This window comes from Ranitomeya imitator, chromosome 5 (genome assembly GCF_032444005.1).
Source record: "Ranitomeya imitator isolate aRanImi1 chromosome 5, aRanImi1.pri, whole genome shotgun sequence".
Taxonomy (NCBI): domain Eukaryota; kingdom Metazoa; phylum Chordata; class Amphibia; order Anura; family Dendrobatidae; genus Ranitomeya; species Ranitomeya imitator.
The window spans coordinates 241,643,170-241,661,504 of record NC_091286.1 but is presented as its reverse complement, the minus strand read 5'-3'; the positions used below and the strand labels follow the sequence as shown (position 1 = coordinate 241,661,504).

Below are 18,335 nucleotides of genomic sequence, written 5' to 3'. Positions count from 1 at the left end.
ACTGACCAGACCACTGCTGCCCGTGTACCCCTGGAACCAATTTAAAAGTGCCTACAGCCAGCCCAAGTTTGTTATGTTAGGCCTTGGAAGCCTGTCTGCGGTCACTCCTTCCACTAGACTTCCACTGACCAGACCACTGCTGCCCGTGTACCCCTGGAACCAATTTAAAAGTGCCTACAGCCAGCCCAAGTTTGTTATGTTAGGCCTTCTAAGCCTGTCTGCGGTCCATTCTTTCAACTACTACTACACTGACCAGGTCACTGCTGCCCGTGTACCCCTGGAACCAATTTAAAATTGCCTACAGCCAGCCCAATTTTTTTATTTTAGGCCTTCGATGCCTGTCTGCGGTCCATTCTTTCAACTACTACTACACTGACCAGGTCACTGCTGCCCGTGTACCCCTGGAACCAATTTAAAATTGCCTACAGCCAGCCCAATTTTTTTATTTTAGGCCTTCGATGCCTGTCTGCGGTCCATTCTTTCAACTACTACTACACTGACCAGGTCACTGCTGTCCGTGTACCCCTGGAACCAATTTAAAATTGCCTACAGCCATGTGTTATTATTTTAGGCCTTCGATGCCTGTCTGCGGTCACTCCTTCCACTAGGCCTCCACTGACCACACCACTGCTGCCCGTGTACCCCTGGAACCAATTTAAAATTGCCTACAGCCAGCCCAATTTTTTTATTTTAGGCCTTCGATGCCTGTCTGCGGTCCATTCTTTCAACTACTACTACACTGACCAGGTCACTGCTGTCCGTGTACCCCTGTAACCAATTTAAAATTGCCTACAGCCATGTGTTATTATTTTAGGCCTTCGATGCCTGTCTGCGGTCCATTCTTTCAACTACTACTACACTGACCAGGTCACTGCTGTCCGTGTACCCCTGGAACCAATTTAAAATTGCCTACAGCCATGTGTTATTATTTTAGGCCTTCGATGCCTGTCTGCGGTCACTCCTTCCACTAGGCCTCCACTGACCACACCACTGCTGCCCGTGTACCCCTGGAACCAATTTAAAATTGCCTACAGCCAGCCCAATTTTTTTATTTTAGGCCTTCGATGCCTGTCTGCGGTCCATTCTTTCAACTACTACTACACTGACCAGGTCACTGCTGTCCGTGTACCCCTGTAACCAATTTAAAATTGCCTACAGCCATGTGTTATTATTTTAGGCATTCGATGCCTGTCTGCGGTCCATTTTTTCAACTACTACTACACTGACCAGGTCACTGCTGCCCGTGTACCCCTGGAACCAATTTAAAATTGCCTACAGCCATGTGTTATTATTTTAGGCCTTCGATGCCTGTCTGCGGTCACTCCTTCCACTAGGCCTCCACTGACCACACCACTGCTGCCCGTGTACCCCTGGAACCAATTTAAAATTGCCTACAGCCAGCCCAATTTTTTTATTTTAGGCCTTCGATGCCTGTCTGCGGTCCATTCTTTCAACTACTACTACACTGACCAGGTCACTGCTGCCCGTGTACCCCTGGAACCAATTTAAAATTGCCTACAGCCATGTGTTATTATTTTAGGCCTTCGATGCCTGTCTGCGGTCACTCCTTCCACTAGGCCTCCACTGACCACACCACTGCTGTCCGTGTACCCCTGGAACCAATTTAAAATTGCCTACAGCCATGTGTTATTATTTTAGGCCTTCGATGCCTGTCTGCGGTCCATTCTTTCAACTACTACTACACTGACCAGGGCACTGCTGGCCGTGTACCCCTGGAACCAACATCAGAAAATATAAAAATAAGTATTTTGCTTATAAAAAAGAAAATACTGGTGAGATATCAAATGCAGACATTTTAACATTAAAAACAAACACACAACTCTAATCTGGTACAGTACTAAAAATGGCCACCAGCTACAATTACTTTCTCCTGCAAGTAGTTAACTGAAAGTTTTTTTAAATTGAAAACACACATATGGCATCCACCGAGTGTTGTCCTGTCGCGTCTTCTTTATATTATTGCCGAGAAGATGCAAAATAATGAAAATAATAAAATCATTAATTACCAAAATAATAGAGAAAGTCAACACCACATTGCAAATAAACATTCATTCCAAATAAAGAAGCAGGGCGCGTCCGAGGGTGAGTATATACCTAATAAGAATATAATCACCCTCGGACGCGCAATGCTTATTTCCAACAGCCTTCCTTCCTAAGAATCAGCCCTTCCGTCGTGTAGAGAGACGTTGTGTTACACTCCAAGGTGTTCCCCAGGTTGCCTTTCCTGAGCTTCGATCTTCCGGCTCTCGTTTAGTAGTTCTTGGAAACTACTCTGCATTAGGCCTTCAAATTGGGTATGGGGTGTAGAGAGATGGTGTGTTCCACTCCAAGGTGTTCCCCAGGTTGCCTTTCCTGAGCTTCGATCTTCCGGCTCTCGTTTAGTAGTTGTTGGAAACTACGCTGCATTAGGCCTTCAAATTGGGTATGGGGTGTAGCGAGAGGGTGTGTTACACTCCAAGGTGTTCCCCAGGTTGCCTTTCCTGAGCTTCGATCTTCCGGCTCTCGTTTAGTAGTTCTTGGAAACTACACTGCATTAGGCCTTCAAATTGGGTATGGGGTGTAGAGAGAGGGTGTGTTACACTCCAAGGTGTTCCCCAGGTTGCCTTTCCTGAGCTTCGATATTCCGGCTCTCGTTTAGTAGTTGTCGGAAACTACGCTGCATTAGGCCTACAAATTGGGTATGGGGTGTAGAGAGAGGGTGTGTTACACTCCAAGGTGTTCCCCAGGTTGCCTTTCCTGAGCTTCGATCTTCATGCTCTCGTTTAGTAGTTGTCGGAAACTACGCTGCATTAGGCCTACAAATTGGGTATGGGGTGTAGAGAGAGGGTTTGTTACACTCCAAGGTGTTCCCCAGGTTGCCTTTCCTGAGCTTCGATCTTCCGGCTCTCGTTTAGTAGTTGTTGGAAACTACGCTGCATTAGGCCTTCAAATTGGGTATGGGGTGTAGCGAGAGGGTGTGTTACACTCCAAGGTGTTCCCCAGGTTGCCTTTCCTGAGCTTCGATCTTCCGGCTCTCGTTTAGTAGTTGTTGGAAACTACGCTGCATTAGGCCTTCAAATTGGGTATGGGGTGTAGCGAGAGGGTGTGTTACACTCCAAGGTGTTCCCCAGGTTGCCTTTCCTGAGCTTCGATCTTCCGGCTCTCGTTTAGTAGTTGTTGGAAACTACGCTGCATTAGGCCTTCAAATTGGGTATGGGGTGTAGCGAGAGGGTGTGTTACACTCCAAGGTGTTCCCCAGGTTGCCTTTCCTGAGCTTCGATCTTCCGGCTCTCGTTTAGTAGTTCTTGGAAACTACGCTGCATTAGGCCTTCAAATTGGGTATGGGGTGTAGCGAGAGGGTGTGTTACACTCCAAGGTGTTCCCCAGGTTGCCTTTCCTGAGCTTCGATCTTCCGGCTCTCGTTTAGTAGTTCTTGGAAACTACACTGCATTAGGCCTTCAAATTGGGTATGGGGTGTAGAGAGAGGGTGTGTTACACTCTAAGGTGTTCCCCAGGTTTCCTTGCCATTGCTTCGGTCTTCCGACTCTCGTTTAGTAGTTGTAGAAAAGTACACTGCATTAGGCCATACAAAATGGGTATGGGGTGGAGAGAGATGGTGTGTTACACTCCAAGGTGTTCCCCAGGTTGCCTTTCCTGAGCTTCTATCTTCAGGCTCTCATTAAATTGTGGTTAAATGGAACAACTGCATTTGGCGTACTAGTTGGTTTGGGGCCTACTATCGGTGTCTGCCACTCCTTGCTGTTCTCCTCCACTGAACAAAGCTGTGCCGCCTGTTTACTACGGTTGCCAATTTTGAACTGCATTTCGACTACTTACTGATTTGGCCCTACTCTCTGTGTCAGCCTCTCATTCCAGTTGTCCTCCACTGCAATGCCCCCTGGTTATTCCTGTGTTACCAATTTTGAACTGCATTTAGCCCACTTTCTTCTTTGGGCCTATATCTGTGTTTCCACTTCATCGTGCCCATTGCCCAGCCAGTGATAGATGAGTCTGCTGGTACATTGACCCATAACGCAACATTCCCCGTGCACGCTACACAACAACATTGTGACCCTGCTGAAAGTCAGGTTGCTCTTCCCGCATACCATACCACCTTACACGGGGACAAAGAGGAAGGTGCAGATGAAAGTGCAGGTTCCTTCATCAGGTGGGGGGAGGAATACTAGTTGGCGACGTCACTGGCACAGGGCCTCTCATAGTACGCAAAAGTGTTGCTGCCGGTGGGAGGCGCCCCCGCCGTGCAAACACACCGCTGTACTTTGAGGGGCCCTGTGCCAGTGCCAATGCCAACGAGTGGGCCCCCCCTGCTTGCTCAGGTTCACAGCACTTGCAAAGTTGAAATACTTACCTCTCCCTGCTCCACTGCCGTGACGTGGTCCAGATTTCCTGGGCCCACTAATTACTTGAACCAGCCCTACCCCCCACAACTTTAGCCAAATGACCCCCAATTTCAAATGCCTTCCAATTATTATAAGGTAAATTACGCTTGACAAGCTTCATTAAGAAGAATGGATGGTTTTGACATTAAAATGGCCACTCTAGGTGTTTTCCTGGCCCCCACTCACTGCCGACTATGCTGCCCCATTGACTTGCATTGGGTTTCGTGTTTCGGTCGATCCCGACTTTACGTCATAATCGGCCGATTTCACTCGACCCGACTTTGGACATAGTCGGGTTTCGCAAAACCCGGCTCGACTCTAAAAAGGTCAAGGTCGCTCAACTCTAAAGGTGAGTATAATGTTTTTTTATTTGAATATGCATGTCAGTTTCTTTTTTTCTTTTTCTTTTTTTTTTTTTAACTGTTAGCACAGGCGCCAGCAGATGGGACTATGTCTCCCATCAGCGGCACCTGCTGTCACTGTTATCAGTGACAGCAGACGTAGCCCGATGGGAGCAGTAGTTTCATTGGCCCACGCCTGCGGGTCGCAGTCACAGCTCCAGGGACACGCTGACATCTGCCAGCATGATCCTGCAGCGTTGTGGCTGACAGTCTGAGGTAGTGTTACCGCGTGTGGCAGTCACAGCTGCGGGGTCACGCTGACATCTGCCAGTATGATTCTGCAGCACTCTGACAGACGGTCTTACCGGCGGTAGCTTTACTGCTGATAAGAACTACCGCGCCGGTGTTTCCCATGCCGTCACACAGATGACATCAAAGGAAACAAGCTAGGAAGCCAGTAAAATGCAAAACAAAAACTCAGCAAATCCGCAAACATTTTTATACCTGCGTTTTTGCTGCAGATTTGACTGACTCAATTGAAGTCAATGGGTGTTGAAATGCTGCAGAAATGCAAAGAATTGACATGCTGCAGAAAAAATGTACTGCAAATACGCATGGAAATTTACTCACCATGAGCACAACACTTCAGGATTGTCATTGAATAAGCTAGCATAAGGATTCCATAGCGTTTTTGGCCCAATTCAAAGCGGAAAAAAGCCGCAAAAACGCATAACAAACGCATGGTGTGCATATAGCCTAACTGTTTAATTTGGACCCCTGGGGATCCAAGGAATCATTTACCTGAGGTATAATTAGCAGCTGGAAGGCTACACTACGTCACAGCAGAGGAACTCTCACCATGCAGGCCTGACCAAAACCCTGTATGTGAATTGTATGGAAACTTCTGGAACTGTTTGCAGAACTTCAGTAAAAGGTACCAACTGATCATTACTGTGTCATGCTTCCCTCTGCTGACAAACTTTTTGGAGATCGAAATTTAATTCTCCAGCAGGACTTGGCACCTGTCCACTGTGAAATGTACCAATACCTGGTTTTAAAACAATAGTATCACTGTGCTTGATGAGCCAGCAAACTCGCCTGACCTTAAGCCCATAGAGAATCTATGGGGCATGGTCAAGAGGAAGATGAGAGACATCAGACCTAACAATGCAGACGAGCTGAAGGCTTCTATCAAAGCAACCTGGGCTTCCATAACACCTCAGCAGTGACACAGGCTTATCGCCTCCATGCCACGCCACATTGATGCAGTAATTGATGCCAAAGGAGCTCCGACCAAGTATTGAGTGCATTTACTGAACATACATTTCAGTAGGCCAACATTTCAGATTTTAAAATCATTTTCAAGCCGGTGTTATAAAGTATTATAATTTACTGAGATAATGATGTTTGGGTTTTCGTTGACTGTAAGCCATAATCATCAACATTAACAAAAATAAACACTTGAAATAGATCACTATATTTGTAATGACTCTATATAATATATGAGTTTCACTTTTTGTATTGAAGAACTGAAATAAATTAACTTTTTGATGATATTCTAATTTTGTGAGAATCAAAGCACCTGTATATGATAGTCGTCATGTATGTCCTATCGGAAATGATCGCACTTCACAGACCTGCTGTTCTGTGTGTGATAGTCTGAAGTGATTGTAGCTTATTGCACACTTATGGCCTTTGCCATCACTGTCCCCATTGGGGGTCAAAATCTAAATCCCCACTCATTATGTCTTTGGGAGGAAACCCACGCAAACAATGGGAGAAGATACAAACGCCTTGCAGATGTTGCCCTTGATGGGATTTGAACCCAGGACTCCAGCGCTGCAAATCACTGCTAACCACTGAGCCACTCTGATGTATCTGCATCTATTACAGAAAATGTATGAAATCATACAATATTATATTTGAAAAATAATCCCTCAATATCATGGATAACTAGAATTATTGCATCATAGAATGCAATTCATATTCTCCTAATGAGAAAATAGATGTCCGACCAATACAAACATGTTAGATAACTGAATAAAATTAATAATACCATATATAAGTATTGTATTAAAATGAATATACTTTTGAAAGGTTGCATGCGTCATCACTCAGTGCTCTTTCCTTTAAATGGATCGTGGTTGAGCAAGTTCACTGTAGTTCAACTAGAAATCTATGGGACTGACGGAAATAAACAGCTGTCCTTGTCTGTCACATAGACTTTACATCGATCTGCTACGCGCATGGTTGACTACTGTTCCATTCAAATGTGGAAGTTCGTGGTAAATTGTGATTACGACACAACCGCTAAAGATTTGTCCATCTTTGGTGAAATTTATTTTTTTATTTTTTTATTTAAATGCATGTATTTTGAGCAAAAACATAAATTTTATAATTGGGTTTCATTGAATATGTAACACCGTTTGACCTTTCTAACCTCTGTGTTGCACTGTCTATTATTTGCTACAGAATGGATTAACAGAATATGACATTGAACTCCTTCTGACAGTCTAATAGGAACATTTCTAACTCTTTGATGACCTCTGACCGCATCAAAGCTGAATGTGCATGGAAACAAAGAGCCTGTAAAAGCCAAACTGTGCAACATTTTTAATTAAACCAAATTGCAAAAATTATTTTTAGCCCCAAATACTCGCATTTCACTAAAGAAAAAAAAAAGTCTTTATTGGTAGATAACCTTAAACAGGCTTTAGTCTTATAGTTAGGAGGCAGACAGATGGACGTATTTGTCGTGCGATGGTCACATTGCAATGCACGGACTGGCCCGGCACCTCTCCTGACCTGAGCAGATCACGCTCTGGTCAGGAGAGCTGACGGTCAGTCCGAGGATTGCAATGCGATCCTCGCATGAGAAATATGGCCGTCTGTCTGCGCCCTTAGATGATGATACAACTCGCAGTAACTAACACCTGTAGTCAGGCGTCCATTTCCAGAATTACAATAACTTACACTTATCACTTATTTCTTGTCAAATACAAATCAAACTACCTGCCATGCCGCTGTCTTCACTGCTTCTTCAAGAATGTCCATATTTTTATTCATTAAATCCAGGGCTTCCTGTGCTGACATAGGCGTAGCTGTCTCATCGGGGAGTATTACCGCATGTTCATAGACTGCACCAATGAACTTCTCCAACGCTTGGCAGCTTGAAACGGAGAGTAAGACACAAATCAGAAAGCACGCAGTCACCATGGTGGAAGAATTAGTGTACCTGAAGCATATACTGTACAAGAAATCTTGAAGTGTTCAATGTGCGAATTTTAGACCTCTGTTATCTGCATGGTAAATAAATTACACACATCCATATTTAGCTTATTGTACAACAGTCTGCAATAAGCAATGAGCAAGCGAAAAACTAGGTGAGAGGTTGTCACACAATCTCACGTCAGTGTTGGACAAGGCCATCTAAGAATAAATAACTTTAATGGTGAATTTAAAGAGGTAATTATCACACACCCTTATATTATTTTTATTATGCATCCCTGACACCTGTTCCACCCTGTTAATAAGAGTCTCTCTCTCCAATTAAAATGTCTCCTAACCTCCTATCTATTTAGACTCATAATCTATGCTATTTTCTAATATACTTGGGTTAAAAATTCCCCCCCATTCCCTCACTACACTATCCAACAGCTTTTCTTTTTTTTCTACTTCCTTTTTGATGATGCTTCATTCGAGAATCTCAGGGCATGAGCGAGAGAGAGAGAGAGCGTGGTGGCATAGGTATCAGGGATTTATTTGTGTATTCAAAATAATGTAAGGGTGTGTGTTAATTAATATTCCAAGTATTGAAAATAAATATGTTAACACCTTAAAGGGAACCTGTAACCACCAAAAAAACGCTATTTACCTGCAGATATAGTGTTAGCTGTAGGTAAATAATATTTTAGTTGGCTTACTGGAACAGGGGTTGCAGGGAGAAAATGAAGTTACAGTGAGTATGGATAGTATTCAGACCCTTTATATTTTTTACTCTTTCATTGCAGCCATTTGATAAATTCAAAAAAGTTTTTTTTTTCTCCTTACTGTACACTCTGCACCCCATCTTGATGGAGAAAAACAGAAATGTAGAAACTTTTGCAAATTTATTAAAATAGAAAAACTGAAATATAACATGGTCAGAAGTAGGGTTGAGCGACCATTACCTTTATAGGATCGGGTCGGATTTCACGAGACCCGACTTTTTCAAAAGTCGGGTCGAGTGAAATCGGCCGATCCTATAAAAAAGTCGGGGTCGGCCGAAACCCGAAACCCAATGCAGTGCATTGGGTTTCCATGGTTCCCAGGATCTGAAGGAGAGGAAACTCTCCTTCAGGCCCTGCGATCCATATTTTAATGTAAAATAAAGAATTAAAATAAAAAATATCGTTATACTTACCCTCTGACGCGCCCTGGTACTAACCGGGAACCTTCCTCCTTCGAATCCGCGCTTCCAGGACCTTGCGGTGACGTCACGGTGACGTCGCGGCTTGTGATTGGTCGCGCGGCCGCCCATGTGACCGCTTGCGCGACCAATCAGAAGCCGTGACGTCACCGAAGGTCCTTCAAGCGCTGATTCTTAGGAAGGAAGGCTGTCGGAAAGAAGCAGGGCGCATCCGAGGGTGATTATATTCCTATTAGGTATATACTCACCCTCGGACGCGCCCTGATTCTTTCCGACAGCCTTCCTTCCTAAGAATCAGCGCTTGAAGGACCTTCGGTGACGTCACGGCTTCTGATTGGTCGCGCGAGCGGTCACATGGGCGGCCGCGTGACCAATCACAAGCCGCGACGTCACCGCGATGTCACCGCAAGGTCCTGGAAGCGCGGGTTCGAAGGAGGAAGGTTCTCGGTTAGTACCAGGGCGCGTCAGAGGGTGAGTATAGCGAAATTTTTTATTTTAATTCTTTCTTTTACACTTAAATCTGAATTCCGATACCAATTCCCGATATCTTAAACATATCGGGAATCGGTATCGGAATTCCGATTCCAGATTCAAAAGATCGCCGACTTCATGGCCGACCCCACACTGGGGTCGGGTCGGGTTTCATGAAACCCGACCTTGCCAAAAGTCGGCGACTTTTGAAAATGTTCGACCCGTTTCGCTCAACCCTAGTCATAAGTATTCAGACCCTTTGCTCAGACACTCATATTTTAGTCACATGCTATTCATTTCCTTGTGATCCTCCTTGAGATGATTCTACTCCTTCATTGGAGTCCAACTTTGTTTAGTTAAACTGGTGGGACTTGATTTGGAAAGGCACGCACCTGTCTTTATAAGACCGCACAGCTCACAGTGCATGTCAGACCAAATGAGAATCATGACTTCAAAGGAACTGGCCAAGGAGCTCAGAGACAGAATTGTGGCAAGGCACAGATCTGGCAAAGGTTACAAAAGAATTTCTGCAGTACTCAAGGCTCCTAAGAGCACAGTGACCTCCATAATCCTTAAATGGAAGAAGTTTGGGACCACCAGAACTCTTCCTAGACCTGGCCATCCAGCCAAACTGAGCAATCGTGGGAGAAGAGCCTTGGTGAGAGAGGTAAAGAAGAACCACAAGATCACTGTGGATGAGCTCCAAAGATGCAATAGGGAGATGGGAGAAAGTTCCACAAAGTCAACTATCACTGCAGCTCTCCACCAGTTGGACCTTTATAGCAGAGTGGCCTGACAGAAGCCTCTCCTCAGTGCAAGACATATGAAAACCTGCATAGAGTTCGCTAAAAAACACATGAAGGACTCCCAGACTATGAGAAATAAGATTCTCTGGTCTGATGAGACAAAGACAGACCTTTTTGGTGATAATTCTAAGGTGAGGAGAAAACCAGGCACTGCTCATCACCTGCCCAATACAATCCCAGCAGTGAAACATGGTTGTGGCAGCATCATACTATGGGGGTGTTTTTCAGCTGCAGGGACAGGACGTCTGGTTCTCATTGAAGGAAACATGAATGTACCCAAGCACAGATATCCTGGATGAAAACCTCTTCCAGAGTGCTCTGGACCTCAGACTTGGCCGAAAGTTTACCTTCCAACAAGACAATGACCCTAAGCACACAGCTAAAATAACAAAGGAGTGGCTTCAGAACAACTCTGTGACCATTCTTGACTGGCCCAGCCAGAGCCCTGACCTAAACCCAATTGAGCATCTCTGGAGAGACTTAAAAATGGTTGTCCACCAATGTTCACCATCCAACCTGACGGAACTGGAGAGGATCTGCAAGGTCTTTTCAAAATAGGCGTATGAGTGCTGACAGAATTGAAACAGAGGTTAAAAGGCTGGGGCAGAGTCAGCCTATCAGTGCTCAGATCATCCGCCACACACTGCATCAAATTGGTCTGCATGGCTGTCATCCCAGAAGGAAGCCTCTTCTAAAGATGATGTACAAGAAAGCCCACAACCACTTTGCTGAAGACAAGCAAATTAAGGACTTTGCTTACTGGAACAATGACCTGTGGTCTGATGAGACCAAGATAAACTTATTGGTTCAGGAATCAGGAGCGTCTGACTCTAGCATGCCCCTTCATCAAGGCCACTGTGTAGTATAACAACTGTTTGTCACAGGTGTGTCAGGTGTGACAGACTGTCATCCTGCATCCGGTTGTAGAAGGTCTTTGCGATTAGCTTGATTTTTGCTTCTCTGTAATGGAGCAATATCCTTCTCCCTCTAGGACCCAACAGTTACCTCCACTTTCTGCTGCTAATTACACACCTGTGCTGAAGGTTTAAATACATTGCTGCAGGATGGTGGTAGTGTTAGTTCTATTTTGCCTTTGTCTGGTTGGAAGTACTAGCAGTCAGTTAGTGCCTTTGTAGAGGACTCTTGGAGGATTGCTGGCATTACGTCTCGGTGGTATTCTCAAGCTAAGTGTATCCCCTCATTCGTCCACCCTCTCTAGTTGTAGTGGGGACTGACTAGCGCTTACCCCGTCCCATCCCTAGCCAGGGCCCATCACCAGGGTCAGGCAGAGATTAGCTACCTGCTCAGCGATAGGTGCAGAGCCTATTTAGGTACATTTAGGACAAACAGGGTGTTGTTAGATCTGCCTAGGGGTCTCCACTTCCCCCTTCCCTAGTGTTTGGGCTTCCCCCTCCCTATCTCCATTGTTGTTTTGTTGTGCACTTACTTCTCCCTCATCCAGCGTGACACTGCTACAGCTCACTACACTACCCCAAAAACTGAAAGCAAGTAGAAGCAGAGAGAATATAACTTTATTTTCCCCATGTAGCCCTGCTTTCAGTAAGCAAGCAAAATATTTTTAAAGGGGAACCTGACAGCTCATACATGCTGCCCAATCCAAGGGCAGCCTATACAAGACACTGACTGCATAATTTCACCCATATATGTTTAACTCTGAAATGCTGTGTCGTTTTAGAGAAAGACATAGTTTAAAAGCCACCAGGACTGAGCAGCATGGGATACTAGGTCAGACAGCGAGGTCGTCGGTATCTTCTGCCCTACAGGGGAGTGATAGGTCTCTCCCTATGTGCGTGTATATGGTGAGACAAGTCACTCTAATGTCCATTTTACCACAATATCTGCAGGTTCCCTTTAAGGATTAAAGGGGTATTCTCATCTCCAAGATCCTACCTCAATATGTAGTAGGTGTAATAACAATAATATTAGCAAATACCTCCAATTAGAAACGCAGTATAGTTTTTCTATGTCTTTACTTATGTGCAATCATTGCAGGACCTTAGGTATCCATGGTTACAACCACCTTGCAACTAGCTCCCTAAATGCAGTGGTCACACCATGGATAACTAAGGTCCTGCAATGCCTGCACATGAAGAAAGAGATGAACCAGAAAATGTAAGCTACACTTTTAATTGCAGGTATTTGCTAATATTACTGATATTACACCTACTACATATTGGGATAGGATCTTGTAGATGAGGACAGCCTTTTAAGCCAATTTTTGGTTTCAAAGGGTAACTGAACTTTCAGGTAACTTTTCTGAATAAGTTGTGTATATACATAAAGCATAATGCTATATTTGGCAATAATATAACTTGCATCTTGCATTTGCACCAGAGCATTAACCATAAAATCACCATACTTATATGGTACATAGGTGTCATTTAATAACAGTATATCGTACAAAAACCTGACAAATAGAACATTATGTCATAAAGTAAATCACTTCAAAAGGTAATGCTTGCAATGTTCTGCTCCTTTACTCACCTGAATCTGCATTTTCTGTGTTGGATATTCATTTCTCTATCCTTTTTGTTTTTAATTATATTTTATAATAAAGATTTTTATAATTTGTATTTACATTTGTCCTAGTACTTCTTTTTTTTCTTTATTGATCAATGTCTTCTTTAATATAAATCGACAAAAATCACCGACGCAACAAAATCTTGTACAAAGTATTGCACTTTACTCATCAATAAGAAAAAATGCTATTCAATAATTAAAAAATGGATGTGTGTACAAACATACAGCACAACTCTGCGGAGGTGATAGTTAAAAGGTGACCTCATGTATAATGTACAGTAGTGAACTAATATGACACAGTGATTCCTAATAATATAGAAGAGGTACTAATACATAGATAAGGATACATAAACCTGTTGGTAAGCATCAAGGGTAATGCATAAATGTAAAGAAAGAGCTCTGTAATCCTAAAGTAACCAGTCATTAGTGAACCAGTGTAAAGTAATACCAGCTAAGATTATCACCCTAAAACAAACATGCCCTGTGCATCTGCTAAACCATTTGCAAAGGGTAATTACTTCATCATGTATTTACTTTCAAAATCAATAAAGATATCTTCATCTGCCTGAATAGGTGGTGCTGCTGAATTTTGTTATTATTATTATTATTATTATTATGCACATAGCGTAAAAGCTGTGCTGTGGAAAATTATGTATCAAAACTATTTGCAAAGTTTCCATAAATTATCCCTATGAATACACTGTAACTAATGACAGGTGTATGAAAAGAAATCATGGATCCCCAAAGTAAAAGTTTGTATTGCGCTTCCTCTCTGCAAGAATAATCAATAATCTGCGGAGTATGTAGGGTCACAGCATACAAGTGCCGTCATAGAAGGACATACTGTACCTCCCAAATTTTAAACACAGGTAGAGACATGTATCACAGCACATTCATGGAAATACTGCCCCTACTGAAAACCCCTTAGTGTTCCCACCCCCTATGATACTCATTTCATACCCCCCAAAATTAGTATGATACCACACAGTATATATTCACAATGTTCCCCCACATATGCACAGTATGATGACCCCATAGCAAGTCCCCAGATTACTATGCTGCCAAAGTGACTCACCCGCAGTATCATTCTTCTAAAGTGACCCCCCACATTATAATACCCCCCACAGTTCCCACACGAGCAGCATGATGTCTCCAGAGTCTCCTTCATACAGTATGATGTGATATAAGTTAGTCCACAGCCCTCCTCACAATAAAATGCCCCCACTGTCCCACACACACCGCATAATGTCCCCACAGTATTATGTTTCCACAGTAGATGCCACCACACACTTTATGGAGCCCCCAGAGTCCCCATACACGCAGCTTGATACCCTTGACATTTGCCCACACAAAGTGTGAGGTCTCCAGTGTCTCACACACATAGTATTCCTTTCACAGAACATTCCCCTATGGTCACCCCAAACACTATAATGCCCCCAGTGTCAACCACACACTATGCTTCCCCAACAGTGCTTCAAGACAATAAAGATTATTAAAACCTTGCCATGTTTCCCCAATATACTGCTTTGGTTTGTGCTGTGTGGGAACTGAGGCTCCACCTAGTGAATTCATCATGCCTACTGCACTGAGACTCAGAGGCAGAGGCTTAATGGTGGAAAAGAGATTTGAGTGCTCTCTGTTCTGCCACTCAAATCAACCGTATCTGCAGGATGAAATCTAAAGGCTGAGCGTTGTGGTGATATTTGGCACTGGTGTTCTTCAGCTGACGATCATCACAGCTGCCACATGGTCTGCCGCTATGGATGGTACACCCTTGATCACTGACTGTGAATATACAGCTCTGGCAAAAATTAAGAGACCACTGCAAAATGGTCAGTTTGTGCTTTGCGCCAGTGTGGTTACGTATGAATGTGTTGAGGGACCCGGCTGAAATAAGCCCCTAGAATTCCGGCACCTCCGGTGAGGAGATAGCGTGTGTGTATAACCACTGACTGCTATCAGTTCGGCAGTAAGCTTGTGCTCCTGTGAGGCTAACAGGGCGCAGTGCTTTCTTCTCAAGGCTACTCTGTGAGGTAACAGAGCTAGCCTATATCGCCAAACAGTGCCATCATTCACTAGCAGCAGGTTCCTCCTGCACGGTGGACCCCGGGCTGCAAACTCACCATTTATAATAAACATCTACATTTACTCGGTGCGTTCCGCTAGCCCTAACAACATGTCTCCAAGCAATACATTTTGTATTTTTTCTCTGAAAATGAGAAATGGTCAAAATTACAAAAAAACTGTGCTTTCAGACCTCAAATAATGCAAAGAAAACAAGTTCATACTCATTTAGAAACAACAATACTAATGTTTTAACTCAGGAAGAGTTCAGAAATCATTATTTTGTGGAATAACCTTGATTTTTAATCAAAGCTTTCATGCGTCTTGGTATTCTTTCCACCAGTCTTTCACACTGCTTCTGGTGCAAAAATTTAAGCTGTTCTTCTGTGTTTGATGGCTTGTGACTATCCATCATCCTCTTGATTACATTCCAGAGGTTTTCAATGGGGTTCAGGTCTGGAGAAAGGGCTGCCCATGACAGGGTATTGATGTTGTGGTCCCTTAATTTTTGCCAGAGCTGTATATATAGATTGTTTATTATCCTATACTCTTTCACTGTGACTTTTATTTACTTATTGTCACATCTCCACCAGTACCTACTGCTGCATCGTCTGCTTCTGCGGGTGGCACTGGTGATAGAAAAGAGTTGGAACCAGAATCTCTGGATGGCACAGGTTCTGTCCAGCCACTTAGATTTGGATGGCTGGGACAAGCAGTGCTATTCAGTCTGGTAATATGGATGTGTATGTTCTATGGAGCTAGAGTTATCAGATCCTAGGTTCAGCCAATTGGAGAACAGCTGTAAGCTTACTGCTGGAATTTGACAGCTATAGCTTGGTGTTTCCCTGATTTAGGTCTGTGGTTTCTGCATCTGTGCTGAATTTGTGCTTTCCTGTTTAACCTTGGCTTGTTTATTGGTGCATTTCCTACCTGATGATTTTGTACCTTTGCTGTCCTCTTGGTTTCGACCCAGCTACCTGACTATCCTGCTTGTGCCACAGAACAGCTGACTCTGTGGCCCTTGACTATGGACCCCTGTGTAATTCCACATTCCTCTATAGGCATGTGCAGTGCCCCAGGGTCCTGGTCGTTGCAGTAATGTAATTCTTTCACCAGGGGGAGTGATGTTACGTCTGATGGCAATAAAGGAGATCACCTTACCAGGTATCACAAACCACACAACACATTTCACACTCCAGTCCACCAGGGGGAGCTCTTCTCCTATCTATTAGGGCACTCTTCACAGTTGGGTAAAACTGGGCTGGATAGGAAGTTAGGCAGAAACTGACTGGGTTTCACCCAGGCAGCACCTGTCAGGCAGACAGGGGAAAGGAGGAACATCAAACAGCTGCAGACAGAATGGTCCCTGACAAGGGTGGGATCCTGTCAGAGGCCTAGATAGAAGGTTACGGAGCTGCGCCTGCCCCACGTGCAGCAGCATCTTAAGAAAGGACACAAAGAGAATTGCGTTGCTGAGAGTGAGAAACGAAGTCATAGCACAAGGAGAGGAATCCAGAGGGAGTTCTACCCTGCAATAGGCTGCCTCCCTCTGTGGCGCAGAAGTCGGTAGCCAGAACACCGAGGGAGTAAGGAACTCTATGCATTACTTCAGAGACTGGCAGGACAGTTAATTCCACGTTAGCTGCCCGACCTTACATCCAAGAGGCACGGTGGCAACTTGTGGGGGCTGGGGCGTCTCTAGGGTCCCTGTAAAAAGCCTCAGGCCATCAGTCATACCGGTTTGTCCTATCCATACCATCTGGGGGACAGAGAGAGAGAAAAAGACAGAACACCTAGAACACCGACATCAGTTGTGGGGACCTCACCGAGAAGCTCAGCAGGGAGTTATTACAACACTCAGGCACTAGAGGAAGGCAACTGATTTCCACCTGGATAAGAGGACTCTGGATTTGCCTTCAGACCGGCCGGACTCTGCCTGCCCTGTGATCTAGTGCTCTGGACTGTGGATGCTGAAACCTTCAGTAAAGGTAAAGAGACTGCAACCTTGTGTCTTCGTTATTCATTGTGCCTTACAACATCCATCATTCTCTATCTACACTCTGGGAAGCCCTGGGGATACACTTCACCTGTGGGAAGGTATACCATCTAGCTGCCATAACATCACCCCAGCGGACCCGTAAGCAGCGTCGGTCACCCTGACCGAATACCCCAGGTGGCGTCACGAACACTATCCCTTTAAAGACCTTTCCCCAATTTATAACGGACATTCCCTAGGGCCACGGACCGGGTCAGCCACCGTGACATTCCTGATGAGAACCGAAGGACCCGGCTCCGAGCACCCCATTGCCCTACACATGGTGGCGATCCAACTTTGGCGTCACAAACAGGATCTACTTAAACCTGAAAATCGGGTCATGTGTGCCTGAGAACTGGGCCACAATCGTATTTGAACTGTTTGTGCTTAAAGACTGTGTATTGCCATTTACGCCAAAAATTCCCGCCAAAACCGCCGCCATTACAGCGCCATGCGGCATGAAGGAGGAGTGGGGCGTGTCATCGTGGGTGTAGCCTGGAAGAACGGCGCGAAAATGGAGCCAGCCCCCCACAGATACTACTACGTCAGAAAAATATGCCCATCAATCAAAGGAATCCACCTCCTAGTCTGGGATGGTGGAGGAAGAAGGAACCGCCCTCCAGAAGAGGAGGAGGAGGAGAACACCCGCAGTGCTGTCCAACAATCAGAAGCCAAAGAGGCCCCACCGCCATGTATAAACTTGGAGGTTCTTGGCGCGGAAGTCGAGGAGCTGTGCCGCCAGCTCCGGAAATCCTGGTACCGCGCAGCTGCCAGCGTCCAGGAGCAGCAGCGCAGCCAGCTGACGGAGCCGCCACCTGCAGTGGAAGAGACCGGCACCAGAGACGCCGCGGCGGCAGGTAAGCAATCCGAACCTGCCCCGGCCACCGATGAGACCCTCCTAGTGCCCATCGACTCCCTGCCATCGCCACCTAGAGACTCGTAGCCGTTGTCACAAGAGGCTCCACATTGCCCAACACGCCCTCATCTGGCCAGGTGAGGGAAACAATAACCGCCGCCATTCCTGGAAGAGCACCTGTCATTCTGTGCTCCAGATGTGCTGGTGCCCTGTTGGAGCAAAGGACTGTCAGCACACAGACCCCCATCAGGAGTCAGATGCACTCTACGTAGTACCAGGTAGTCGCCCGTCTCCAGCCGGACTACCTCCACCAGTGCTACCCCCAGAACTGCAGTAAACCTCGAAAACCCGATGGATGTAAATAGTTAACTGTTTTTCCTTTGCTTTTCAAGTTTAAACCCATCCAGGGTTAA

At 45.1% G+C, this 18,335-nt stretch overlaps 1 protein-coding gene across 1 annotated transcript in view; it reads right to left on the bottom strand.

Annotated features, from left to right (window-relative positions):
- VNN1 (vanin 1) overlaps window positions 1-8,122 on the bottom strand; it is a 71,317-nt gene extending 63,195 nt beyond the window's left edge. Inside the window, exon 1 of the mRNA XM_069726005.1 lies at window positions 7,754-8,122. Within this exon, the coding sequence (XP_069582106.1) occupies window positions 7,754-7,957 (204 nt within the window). The 5' untranslated portion in view covers window positions 7,958-8,122. The remainder of the gene's footprint in view (window positions 1-7,753) is intronic.
- Between the last annotated feature and the right edge of the window lie 10,213 nt (window positions 8,123-18,335).